General features: G+C 43.3%; 2 protein-coding genes and 1 long non-coding RNA gene across 4 annotated transcripts in view; 2 read left to right on the forward strand and 1 right to left on the reverse strand.

Moving 5' to 3' along the window:
- Nucleotides 1–735: 735 nt before the first annotated feature.
- On the reverse strand, nucleotides 736–9,840 carry LOC116561945. Its single transcript, XR_004273677.1, has 3 exons — nucleotides 9,724–9,840; nucleotides 8,851–9,049; nucleotides 736–878 (listed from the first exon to the last, which is right to left on the reverse strand). It is a non-coding gene; the product is annotated as an uncharacterized LOC116561945 (long non-coding RNA).
- Nucleotides 7,621–8,663, forward strand: LOC116561943 (40S ribosomal protein SA-like). The gene has a single exon (XM_032293955.1). It carries the CDS (start codon nucleotides 7,709–7,711, stop codon nucleotides 8,594–8,596), a length of 888 nt encoding a protein of 295 aa, XP_032149846.1. The 5' UTR covers nucleotides 7,621–7,708; the 3' UTR covers nucleotides 8,597–8,663.
- Nucleotides 9,841–9,868: 28 nt separating the features above from the next.
- The window catches only part of DNAJC27 (DnaJ heat shock protein family (Hsp40) member C27), a 29,374-nt gene continuing 26,143 nt past the window's right edge, over nucleotides 9,869–13,099 (forward strand). Inside the window, exon 1 of one of the 2 annotated variants that reach the window (XM_032293956.1) lies at nucleotides 9,869–10,138. In XM_032293956.1, coding sequence (XP_032149847.1) covers nucleotides 10,052–10,138 — 87 coding nt within the window. In that variant the 5' untranslated portion in view covers nucleotides 9,869–10,051. Of the gene's footprint in view, nucleotides 10,139–10,223; nucleotides 10,401–13,099 lie in introns of those variants that run through there. The other variant, XM_032293957.1, reaches the window with a different exon arrangement.

Here is a 13,099-nt window from a genome sequence, read left to right on the forward strand (position 1 = left end):
CTCATCTGATTGGGTCAGGATAATATCCTTAGTGTAAAAAAACTGATTTGGGAGCTTAATTACCAAAATCCCTTTGTAGCAGCACACAAATTCGTGTTTGATTAACTGGGAGAGGTACGTGTGTACCAGGAGCCAGGAATCTTAGAGGCCATCTTAGAATTCGGCCTACCACAGTATGTCAGTTAGATTTCATTTGTTTGTATTTTAAGAGCTTCATTTTCTAAAGTATATAATAAGATATGGATGGTTATAACTATAGTTACAGTTTGCCTCAAAAATAATCTGGGATGAGAGTGGGATGTAGATGAAACAAGATTGATCCGTGTTGATAAGGTGGAAAACGAGTGTTCATTATTCTCCCTACTTTTGCTAATGTGTGAATTTTGGGCCAGGCGCCACTGCTCATGCCTGTAATCTCAGCACTTTGGGAGGCCAAGGCAGGAGGGACACTTGAGCTCAGGAGTTTGAGACCAGCCTGGGAAACATGGTGAAGCCCTGTTTTTTTTTAAAAAAAAAAGTCACACAAATTATTCAAGAGCATAGAATTTTTTAAACTTTCAAATATGTGTGTGTTGGTGGGTATTTTTGGGGGACAAAGTCTTTGTCTGTCACCCAGGCTGGAGTGCAGTGGTGAGATCATAGTTCACTGTAACCTTGAACTCCTGGGCTCAAGTGATTCTCCCACATCAGTCTTCCAAGTAGGTAGGATTGTAGGTATGTGCCACCACAACTGGCTAATTTTTAAATTTTATTTTTGTAGAGACAGGGTCTCACTATGTGGCCAGGGCTGGTTTTGATCTCCTGGCCCCAACAGATCCTCCCACTTCCACTTCTGAAAGTGCTGAGATTACAGACACGAGCCACGAGTGGCACCTGACCTATAATGCAAGTATAACATTAATATCTAAACCAGGTAAAGGTAGCATAAAATTACTTTAGTATTAATAATATTACTTACTTCCAACATTACTTAAGAATATACGTGCAAAAATTCTCAAAATGTTACCTTACAAAATTTGGCAATATATAACAAAGTAAATGTACATTTACCTTTGATCCAGTAATTCCTTTTTTTAAAAGAAATTTACCTTGAAGACATATCCACAATAATACAAAAATACCTAAATGCCCCTAAATATATTGACAGAAAAAAAATATATATTGTGCTATGTAGTTGTAAAAAAAGGAGAATGGCCTTTTTTACATAACAGTGAAATAGCATGCAGTCCTTCCCAGGATATATTGTTAAGTGTAAAAGCAAATTTCAAAATTGTGCACACACAATGTTACCTCTTCGTGTCAGAAAGAAGGAAAAATGAGAAAATATACATATAACTGTTCATTTTTTATAGAAAGAAACACAGGAAGGAGTAAACCACAGTCTACATGATTGATTGCCCACAGGAGGTAGGTGGGAAGGGGTGAAAGGGATTGGAATGAAGAGTGAAAGTGACACTCATGTGGGTGCACAGATTGTATTGCTTTAACTTTGAATCTGTTAATGTTTTACATACCCAAAAAACTTAATAAAGTCCATAACCATAAGGGACAAAAAACTGAAACTAAAATACAAAAGAAACAAGTGAGCTTAATTGTATATTGAATGGAAACCATAACCATGCTGAAGAAGGAAAAACTGGATTAACCCAACATTTGAGCACAATATTTATACTACATGACAAACTTTGTCAGTTTTGGACAAAAAGTCATAAACAAATATTGAACTCTAGTTCAAAGAGCTTTTGCTTTTTAAAAATTCTATGGGTTAGCAACTCCAAACCTACTTCATATTAGTGTAGGATTGAGCAAATGAGTAAATATATTGAGGATAAAGGGAGCCAGGTTTCTCACTGTTGAAGCAAGGAATCATAATATGGAAAGGGAGAAGACTAGAACAAATCCTGTTATGCTAAAATGCATTGGTATTATCCATGTGAACTATATTTTAATAAATGGATTTAGATGCATGTATATATATATACAGCTAGTGCTCGACTTACGATCATAGTCAGGACTGCAGACCGGTTGTAACACGATTTGATCGTAAGTTGAGTAGGCTATATGTATGGTTGAAATGGTGCACGCGGAGATGGTAGTGCTGCCAGAAGCTGGTCTGCACTGTCCTATGCCCAGCTGGGCAACATTTGCACTGCCAGACGTGGAGCAGTTGTGGCTAGCGATTGTTGTCGTAAAGTTGAATGGTCATAAGTTGCATAGATGGTAAGTCGATCAATACCTGTATGTGTTTCTTTTTTGGGTCAATCAACTGAAAGGTCCAAAAGCAAAGACACTCTAATACTACTGAGCACACCTAGCACCCAGATCTTGCTTTCTAAATACCATCCTCTATTAAAAGGATCCTCGGAAGCCGGACTTGTTGCTGTGCTAAGAAAGAAAGTGCTAAACAAACAGAAACAAAAATAACAAAAAAAGGTGGAGACATATCAAAAGGACATAGGAGCCAACCTGAGTATCAAAATAAATAATATTCATGGAGTAAAATAAGCATATATAAGGTCATAGTGATATAAATGAATGAATGAGAAAACTTTTCCTTATGGTAGAATACCAAGTAATAAACACAAATGGAATGACAGAGTTGGAAAATCACCGTATTGCATCCATCACAGTAATAATCTCTTCAGCCATAAGTAATCATTGGTTCTAAAAATTTGTGGGTGAAAGTTCAATGAAGAAAGGATAGCCATATTATCTCCAAGTACCCCTTTACAAATTACATATTACAAAGGCAAAAGTCACTTTGGATTGGCCTCATGAACCCTACCTTAACCAATGAACTAAACTAAGCATCATTAATAAATGGAAAAAATTGGCATCTCAACTGACATAATGCCCAAAAAAGGATGCCATATCTTTTTTTTTTTTTTTTTTTTTTTTGATGGAGTCTTGCTTTGTCACTCAGGCTGGAGTGCAGTGGCGTGATCTCAGCTCACTGTAACCTCTGCCTCCCAGGTTTAAGCAATTCTTGTGCCTCAGCCTCCTGAGTAGCTGGGATTGCAGGTGCATGCCACCACTCCCAGCTAATTATTTTGTATTTTTAGTAGAGACAGGGTTTCACCATGTTGGCCAGACTGGTCTCGAACTCCTGACCTCAGGTGATCTGCTCATCTTCTCCTCCCAAACTGCTGGGATTACAGGCATGAGCCACCACGCCTAGCCCATAACATCTTTTCTGTGGTATTCCAGTCAAACACAACTAAATCTAATTTCAAGAATACACCAGACAAACACAAATTGAGGAATATTCTAAAAACAATTTATTTTGAAAGAGAAAGAAATGCTGAGAAACCATTCCAGCTTAAAGAAGACTAAAGATACATGATAACTAAATGATCCCAGACCAGTTGACTGAGTCAAATATAGCTAAAAAGAATATTATTGGCTGGGTGCAGTGGCTCATGCCTGTAATCCTAGCACTTTGGGAGGCCAAAGTGGTTAGATCACGAGGTCAGGAGTTCAAGACCAGCCTGGCCAACATGGTGAAACCCTGTCTCTACTAAAAATACAAAAATTAGCTGGGTATGGTGGCTCATGCCTGTAATCCCAGCTACTTGGGAGGCTGAGGCAGGAGAATTGCTTGAACTGGGACCCAGGAGGCAGAGGTTGCAGTAAGCCGAGATTGCGCCACTGCACTCCAGCCTGGGATACAGAGCAAGACTCCCTCTCAAAAAAAAAAAAAAAAAAGAAAAAGAAAAAGAAAAAAAAAAAGAATATTATTGGGACAAATGGTGAAACTTGAGTATTGACTGTGGGTTAGATAGAAGTTTCCCAGCTGGACATGGTGGCTCACACCTGTAATCCCAGCACTTTGGGAGACCAAGGCGGACAGATCACGAGGTCAGGAGATCAAGACCATCCTGGCCAACATGGTGAAACCCCATCTCTACTAAAAAAACAAAAAACCAGCCAGGCGTGGTGGTGCATGCCTGTAGTCCCAGCTATTCAAGAGGCTGAGGCAGGGGAATCACTTGAACCCGGGAGACAAGAGGTTGCAGTGAGCTAAGATCGTGCCACTGCACTCCAGCCTGGCAACAGAGCAAGACTCCGTCTCAAAAAAAAAAAAAAAAAAAAAAAGTTTCCCAAGTTTTCTTTGTTCACAGTGCTTTTAGTATCTCAGTACTTTTTTTTTTTTTTTGATACGGAGTCTCACTGTGTCAACCAGGCTGGAGAGCAGTGGCATGATCTCGGCTCACTGCAACCTCCACCTTCCAGGTTCAAGGTATTCTCCTGCCTCAGCCTCCTGAGTAGCTAGGATTACAGGTGCCTGACACCACATCTGGCTAATTTCTGTATTTTTAGTAGAGACGAGGTTTTACGATGTTGGCCAGGCTGATCTTGAACCCCTGACCTCAAGTGATCCACCCACCTCGGCCTCCCAAAGTGCTGGGATTACATTCGTGAGCCACCACGCCCAGCTCTCAGTATTTTACAATGCCCCTTGGTAAAAAGAAATATCTAGGTCCAAATAGCTTATTAAGTGTTTATGCCCTAATAATTTAAGTAGCCATTTGAAAAAAAATACATGCAAATTAAAAGGAAAACAACATTTTTATTTCATTCTTAAATAATCACACTTACTAAAGGGATGTGTGCACCTGCAGGGCACATACTTCTTAAAACCTTGGAATCAGATTGGGCGAAGGCCACCCTCATTTCCTGTTCCACATTGATTTTTGCACTGTACTCACTTTTCATCACAACCAACTGGAAAACCCAGATCGAGATATGACATAGCCAAGGAATTTGGTACCATCTATTGTTGAAACTGTAAACAACCTCAAGCTAGGAGTTTTGCATAGTCTAGATTTCATTTTGCTTGCCTTGAAAATTTAGAATGCAAGATATTCCATGGATATCTCCCTGTGAATTTACTGTGGAGCTGTGAGGTAGCTCAGTGCACCGTTTGATTCAAACCACAGGATTTTATAATAGTGCAGTATAAATGCTGCATTTTCTGATTTTGATATATGGTTGCCATGTAGAGAAGAAAGTCCTTTTTCTGAGGAAACACACATTGAAGTATTTATGGACAAAGAAATCTATTGGCTGGGTGCAGTGGCTCATGCCTATAATCTCAGCTCTTTGGGAGGCTGAGGCAGGAGGATTGCTTGAACCGAGGAGTTCAGGACCAGCCTGGTCAACATAGTGAGACTCCTTCTCTAAAAAAAAAAAAAAAAAAATACATACAGTAGAAAATGTAGCTATACATATTAAAATGTCTGTGTGTGTGTGTATATATATATATATACACATATATACGTACATATACATATATATACATATGTAAATGTGTATATTATATATGTATATGTGTGTGTGTGTGTATACATATATATATATTTTTTTTTTTGACCTATTCTCCTGCCTTAGCCTCCCAAGTCACTGGGATTGCAGGCATCTGCTACCACACCCGGCTAATTTTTATATTTTTAGTAGAGATGGGGTTTCACCATGTTGGCAAGGCTGGTCTCAAACTCCTGACCTCAAGTGATCTACCTGCCTTAGAATCCCAAAGTGCTAGGATTATAGGTGTGAGCCATCGAGCTGGGCCTGTGTTTATATCTCTATCCATCGATCTATCTATCTATCTTAATCTATCTATAAAAGAAAGATGCCTACAAATAAACCTCAGACTACTCAGAAAAATGTGACTATATGTGTACATATAGACAGCACAGTGATATAGTAAATGGGACAAAATGTTAACAATTGATGAATTTGGATAAAGGGTAAACAAGATTTTTTTGCTACCATTCTTGAAACTTTTTGTGTAAAATTATTTTAAAATAGTCTTGAAAGATGAAATGCAATACTACATTTTAAGGTGTATATTCATATGTAGTAAACAATTTTAAATGCCTGGAAATTAAAGCAGCATTCAGAATTGTTGCAACTGTTTGTAGAGAGAAAAGATGTATCGGAAAAAGCTACACACAGTATCAGTGATGTTTTCTTCCTTCTATTTGAGACAAGGGCCTCACCTTCTTGCCCAGGCTGGAGTACAGTGGCATGATCACAGCTCACTTCAGCTTCAACCTCCCAGGCTCAGGTGATTCTCCCACCTCAGCCTCCTGAATAAGTGGGACTACAGGCTTGGGGCACCACATGGCTTTTTTTTTTTTTTTTTTTTAGAGAAAGGGCTCTACCAAGTTGCCCAGGCTGATCTCGAAATCCTGGGCTCAAATGATCCACTGCCCTTGGCCTTGGCCTCCCAAGGTGCTGGGATTATGGGCACGGGCTACCATGCCCAGTGGTGATATTTTATTTCTTAAACTGGCTGGGGGATACATAGCTATTCATTCCATTATACCTTATATCTTTAAGTATGTCCAAAATATTTCATACTTTTTTTTTTTTTTTTTGAGACAGAGTCTCACTCTTGTCACCCAGGCTGGAGTACAGTGTCTTGATCTCAGCTCACTGCAACCTCTGCCTCCTGGGTTCAAGCGATTCTCCTGCCTCAGCCTCTTGAATAGTTGGGACTACAGGCCGCATCACGCCTGCCTAAGTTTTGTACTTTTAGTAGAGATGGGGTTTTGCCATGTTGGCCAGGCTGGTCTCAAACTTCTGACCTCCTGGCCTCCCAAAGTGCTGGGTTTACAGGCGTGAGCCACCACGCCAGGCCCCCATATTTACTTTCTAAAAATACACATTTAAAAAATGTGTATTTTCTTAATACATAAAAAAGGTATGAGCAAATGAAAGCATGTAGCTGCTGTCTGCTGGGCGGCCACTACCCCTTCATATGCATTACCTCCTACAATCCTTACCACAACCTCATGCCTACATCATATGCCAACATTAAGTATAACTGGCTGGCTCCAGAATCCATGCTTGAACCATAGCTCTCAGGTCCATACTATGGGAAGAGCAGCTAACTCGTGCTGATTTTTATTTTTTTATATTCAAAGATGCTGGTCGGGGGGACTTGCTTGCTCTTTCAATTCCAAACTAATTTAATACATACAATAGAAAATGTAGCTATATATATTAAAATGTCAAAAGAATCAATATGGGCCGGACGTGCTCGCTCACGCCTGTAATCCCAGCATTTTGGGAGGCCGAAGCAGGCGGATCACCTGACGTCCGAAGCTCAATACCAGCCTGGCCAATAAGGAGGAAGCTTGTCTCTACTAAAAACACAAAAATTAGCTGGGTGTGGTGGCGGGCACCTCTAATTCCAGCTACTCAGGTGGCTGAGACAGGAGAATTGTTTGAGCCCCGGAAGCAGTGGTTGCAGTGAGCCAAGATTGCACTATTGCACTCCAGCCTGGGCAACAAGAGCGAAACTCCGTTTCAAGAGAAGAAAAAAAGGCATCAATATGAAAAAACAGTAATCAATTTTAATCTCTAGCATGTTTTGTTGCTTAGTCTCAACAGTACCATTCTTAATCAGTCGTTTAACAGCTACCCTATTATGGGGTCAAAGGTGAACTGTAGACTAAATTGGATGTTTAGTAATTTATTAAATCATACTGAGACGCTAGCATATGGATTCTTTTAAGCTTTAAAATTATCCAAATTCTAACCAGGACCTATTTCACATTTGTAAAGAATTTTAGAAGCTTCAGTGAATTAAGTTATATTATTTGATTATAAAAACAATGCAGCTTTCCGCGCTACCTGCCGAGGGCTCCAAGCGGCGTTGTTCTGGATTCCCGTCGTAACTTAAAGGGAAACTTTCACAATGTCCGGAGCCCTTGATGTCCTGCAAATGAAGGAGGAGGATGTCCTTAAGTTCCTGGCAGCAGGAACGCATTTAGGTGGCACCAACCTTGACTTCCAGATGGAACAGTATATCTATAAAAGGAAAAGTGATGGCATCTATATCATAAATCTGAAGAGGACCTGGGAGAAGCTTCTCCTGGCAGTTCGTGCCATTGTTGCTATTGAAAACCCTGCTGATGTCAGTGTTATATCCTCCAGGAATACTGGCCAGAGGGCCGTGCTGAAGTTTGCTGCTGCCACTGGAGCCACTCCAATTGCTGGCTGCTTTACTCCTGGAACCTTCACCAACCAGATCCAGGCAGCCTTCCGGGAGCCACGGCTGTTTGTGGTTACTGACCCAAGGGCTGACCACCAGCCTCTCACGGAGGCGTCTTATGTTAACCTACCGACCATTGCTCTGTGTAACACAGATTCTCCTCTGCGCAATGTGGACATTGCCATCCCATGCAACAACCAGGGAGCTCACTCAGTGGGTTTGATGTGGTGGATGCTGGCTCGGGAAGTTTTGCGCATGCGTGGCACCATTTACCGTGAACACCCATGGGAGGTCATGCCTGATTTCCACATCTACAGAGATCCTGAAGAGATTGAAAAAGAAGAGCAGGCTGCTGCTGAGAAGGCTGTGACCAAGGAGGAGTTTCAGGGCGAATGGACTGCTCCGGCCCCTGAGTTCACTGCCACTCAGCCTGAGGTTGCCGACTGGTCTGAAGGCGTGCAGGTGCCCTCTGTGCCCATCCAGCAGTTCCCTACTGAAGACTGGAGCACCCAGCCTGCCACGGAAGACTGGTCTGCAGCCCCCACTGCTCAGGCCACTGAATGGGTAGGAGCAACCACTGAATGGTCTTAAGCTGCTCTTGTGTGGGCTCTTAAACAACATATAAGATTCATGGAAAATAAACATCGAGTTTCTAAAAGTTGTGTTTATTTTGGTTTTTCCAGATCAGAATACCTGGGATTTCATACCAAAGTATAACAATAAATACACGTCTTGACATGAAATAAATAAATAAATAAAATAAAATAAAACAATGCAGAATAAACTTGTCTTAAAAAAAATGTTTGAAAAACACATTTTAAAATTAAAATGCCTGAAAATCTGACCTTTACTATGAACTGTTGAGTCTTTGTTCATTGCCTTCCTGTAATGCACTTCCTTGAAGATGTTTTAAGTTAGGTGAGAAAAGAGGCAATGCTACTTTTGTCTTTGTAATATACAGGGAAATTGGCAGCCATTCTTTTTCAGGGCGCTATAAACAATCATTGCCAAGTTGTATTTATCTTCAGTAACTGAAGATATTGGCTGAAAAAAAAATTACCGTTTCTGTAAGATTGACTTTTATTCAACCAGCTGCTTTTCTCATCCCCTGGAATGAGAGCAGGAAAGTGGTTATCTTAGGACTCATTATTCTTCCACTGTTACATTGTCAGCTAAAGGGAAGGCGAGAGCAGAACTCGAGGTAACGTTCGACGTGAACGCTGGGCAGCGGAGGAAACTGACGCCCCACAGCTCCAGCCCCGCACCCCGGCGGAGCGTTAGCACCTGCAGCAGGCCGAGCCTTTCTCCGACAGAGGAGTCAACAAATCCATCACAGCTCTGTAACAGGAGGGCCAAGACTGAACTAACGCTCTTGCCTTGACTCCAAATGGACAAGGCCATTTAAAAAGAAAAACGATATGAACGAGAATCAGAATCGCTTCCCGCCTTGCCCAAGGCCCTCTTCCAGAACCAGGGTTCCGACCCCCCTACTTTACTGGCTCCGGTGCCTGCCTCTTGAGGATCTCGAGCAAGGGGAACATAATATTGGACCGGCGAAACGGACCAAGGAACGAAGAAGAATCCAAGAAAAAAAAAACCACCAAACGGAACAGATACTATCCGACCTGCCCTGAATAGCCAATAGATTTCCAGCACTTGGCTGCGAAAGCAACAAACGTCTCCCGTCCAGGCGCCCCTGAAAACAAGGCCGCGCTCACCCCGAAGGGTAAACCCAGCCACCCTCCAACGCTGCCTTCCTGTCAGGGGACGCGGCCCTAGAGACCCGGTAACTGCAGCAGTGTCTCCAGGGCCTGCCGATGACGTCAGCTGCCCTGCGGTAGCATCGCGAGACTCCCGCCTCCCTCCCGCGGCTCCGAGCGCTCCCAACCGCCAGCGCCTGCTGCCAGGCAGCGGCGGGGATGGCGAGCAGCGGAGCCGAGGCAGTGACGAGAGCAGCGGGTCCGCTATTGGACAAGGAGGCCTGAGGGACGGACCAGCTGTGCACAAGGAGAGACCGAGGCGGGTTGCCCCGAGAGACCCAGGGCCATGGAGGCCAACATGCCGAAGCGAAAGGAGCCCAGCAGGTCCCTCCGCATCAAAGTCATCTCCATGGGCAACGCCGAAGTGGGGAAAGTGAGTACCGCGCGCCGGGAGGGGCGGGCCCCAGCGCAGTGGGGCGACGTGCCCATTGGCTGCAAGGGCGGCCACTCAACAGCCTGGGGCCCGGCCTCTTCTCCGCCCCCGAACAGGCCCGGATCTCTGCCGAGGGTTGCGGCTCCGCGAGCGAAACTCCCTGACCTTTTTGACCTTTGCGTTGCCCCCTCCTCCTCCGACGTCACTCTCCCGGAGAAGGTGTCTGGGGTGGCCCCTAAGCCTTGAATGTGTCCCCAAAAGAGTAAGGAGGCCTGGGTCCCCATGCGCGGCCGTTGGCCTAGGTTCCGTGCCGGCGTTCTAGGGGGCCGTCTGGGACCCGGAGGTGGAGGATGAAAGTTTAGTTCTCCTAGCTGTGCCTGGGAGCCGGCGGAACGTCATGGGGTGCGTGTGAGAATTTCGGGTTCGCGAAATGGTGCCCGGCAGCCCAGATTCTGCATTCCCGTCACGAGAGAGCGTAGTGACGCTGACGTGATTCACAGGGGAGGTTCAGTGGATGGCTGGATCTAGTGGTGTCCCCACATCTGTTAGTTCCACAGCCCTTCTCTCTACCCTGTCTATGCATCAGCTATAAACTCTCCTTCAGTGTGCAGGAGGGAAGGCCAGCGGTAACCTGAGGCCTTTTCCCATATAAATTCGAAGACAGCCTCCTCTTCACCCAAATTCTCCCCTGCTGGGCAAGTGGAAGCTGTTGGTTAAGAACTTCCCAAGGTCATCAAATCAGTGACTGAGAGACGATTAGAACCCGAGTCTTCACATTCCCACTGCAGTGCTCTTTTCCTTCCATCACTGTATGCAGTCAAAATCGACTCCGAAAGAGCTGTTAAGGCAGTGTTTAGGCCAGTGCCCAGCACCCAGGAGATGCTCAGTAAATGTTTGCTAGTGTTTTTTATTTTATGATACTACTTATGTAGCAATGTGCATGTATTAGCATAACATTCACTTGAAAGTCAATGTTTTTGAACGTCAGCTGTGTAGGTTTTTGTTTTAAGGAAAAAAATACCTCTAGGGACTGGGCGCAGTGGCTCAGGCCTGTAATCCCAGCACTTTGGGAGGCCGAGGCGGATGGATCACTTGAGGCGAGGAGTTCGAGGGTAGCATAACCAACATGGTGAAACCCCGTCTCTACTAAAAATACAAAATTAGGCTGGCATGGTGGTGCACGCCTTTAATCCCAGCTACTCGGGAGGCTGAGACAGGAAAATCCCTTAAACCGGGGAGGCAGAGGCTATAGTGAGCCGAGAGCACACCATTGCACTCCAGCCTGGGAGGCAGCATGAGACTCCATCTCAAAAAAAAAAAAAGTAATTTTACTGTGCCTAATGATGTAGCATTGGAAGAAGCTCATAATGCCTGGTGTCACCACATCTGTTTAACTTTTTCTAGTTTTATTAGCCAATGCAATTGGGCAAGACTAAGAAAATACAAAATATTAGAAAGGAGAAGGTAAAATTATTATTTGCTAATAATGTGATTGTTTACCTGGAAATCCAAAGAGAATTAACTGAAAAACTGTTAGAAACATTACAAAAATTCAATAAAACAAAATTAATACCAACAAATCAGTGACTTTATTGTGTCCAAATTATACTCATTTGGCATGTGTATTGAAAAACAATTTTAATTTACAGTAAAAACAAAAATAAAGTGCCTAGGTTTAAACTTAACATGAAATAGGTAGACTATATGAAGACAAGCTTCAGACTCTACGAAGGGACATAAATTACTTAGGCAAATGGAAAGATACACTTTTTCCTTAGGATCACGCAATATTGTATAGATGTGAATTACTCAAAATAACCTACAAACGAAATCCAATTCCAGTGAAAACATCAATAAGGGTTTTCTTTTTCAGAACATAATAAAGATTACTAAAGTCTTTATGAAAAATTAATGTGAAAACAACCAAGAAAATTGTGGGGAAAAAAAGAAATGAGGGAAGACTAACTGTATCTACCATTTTAAAATATTTTTCAGGCTGAGCGCAGTGGCTCACGCCTGTAATCCTAGCACTCTGGGACGCTGAGGCGGGCGGATTGCCTGAGCTCAGGAGTTTGAGACCAGCCTTGGCAACATGGTGAAACCCCATCTCTGCTAAAATACAAAAAGTTAGCCAGGCATGGTGGGCACCTGTAGTCCCAGCAACTCGGGAGGCTGAGGCAGGAGAATTGCTTGAACTGGAGAGGTGCAGGTTCAGTGAGCTGAGATTGCACCACTGAACTCAGCCTGGGCAACAGAGCAAGGCTCCATCTCTAAAAACTTTTTAGAGATGAAGAAAAAAGAAAAAAAAGTTTTTCACTGTGATGATGGTTTTCCAACATTCAGTTTCCACCAGAAAGGTTTTCCTTAGTGTCGGGGCTTTTTATGCATTCCCATATTGGTTTCTGTGATGTATAAAAGTAGACCTCCATCTTACAAATAGGAAACTCTGCCGTGATACCTGAGCCTTCATGTCATCACATTCTCCAGCTTGTCTTTGGTGTTGGAAGTTAAAACATGATTCTCTTTTCAAGCGTGATCTTGAGAGACTCACATGGTGTTGCTCAAGTACGTTTTGTGACAGGCAATAAAATCTTAAGAATTCTTAAGTCCAAGAAGGGACTTGTTCCTGATCTCCCTGAAGATCTCTACCCTTTAATTAAGAAGTAGTTGTTGCGCCTGGGGTGGTGGCTCACGCCTGTAATCCCAGCACTTTGGGAGGCCGAGGCAGGTGGATCGCCAGAGGTCAGGAGTTCAAGACCAGCCTGGCCAACATGGTGAAACCCCATCTCTACTAAAAATACCAAAAATTATTTGAGCGTGGTGGCACATGCCTGTAATCCTAGCTATTTAGGGGGCTGAGTCAGCAGAATTCCTTGAACCCAGGAGGCAGAGGTTGCAGTGAGCGGAGATCATGCCATTGCACTCCAGCCTGGGCAACAAGAGTGAAACTCCATCTCAAAA

Source organism: Sapajus apella, unplaced genomic scaffold (genome assembly GCF_009761245.1).
Source record: "Sapajus apella isolate SASKATOON/1434 unplaced genomic scaffold, GSC_monkey_1.0 scaffold31, whole genome shotgun sequence".
Taxonomy (NCBI): domain Eukaryota; kingdom Metazoa; phylum Chordata; class Mammalia; order Primates; family Cebidae; genus Sapajus; species Sapajus apella.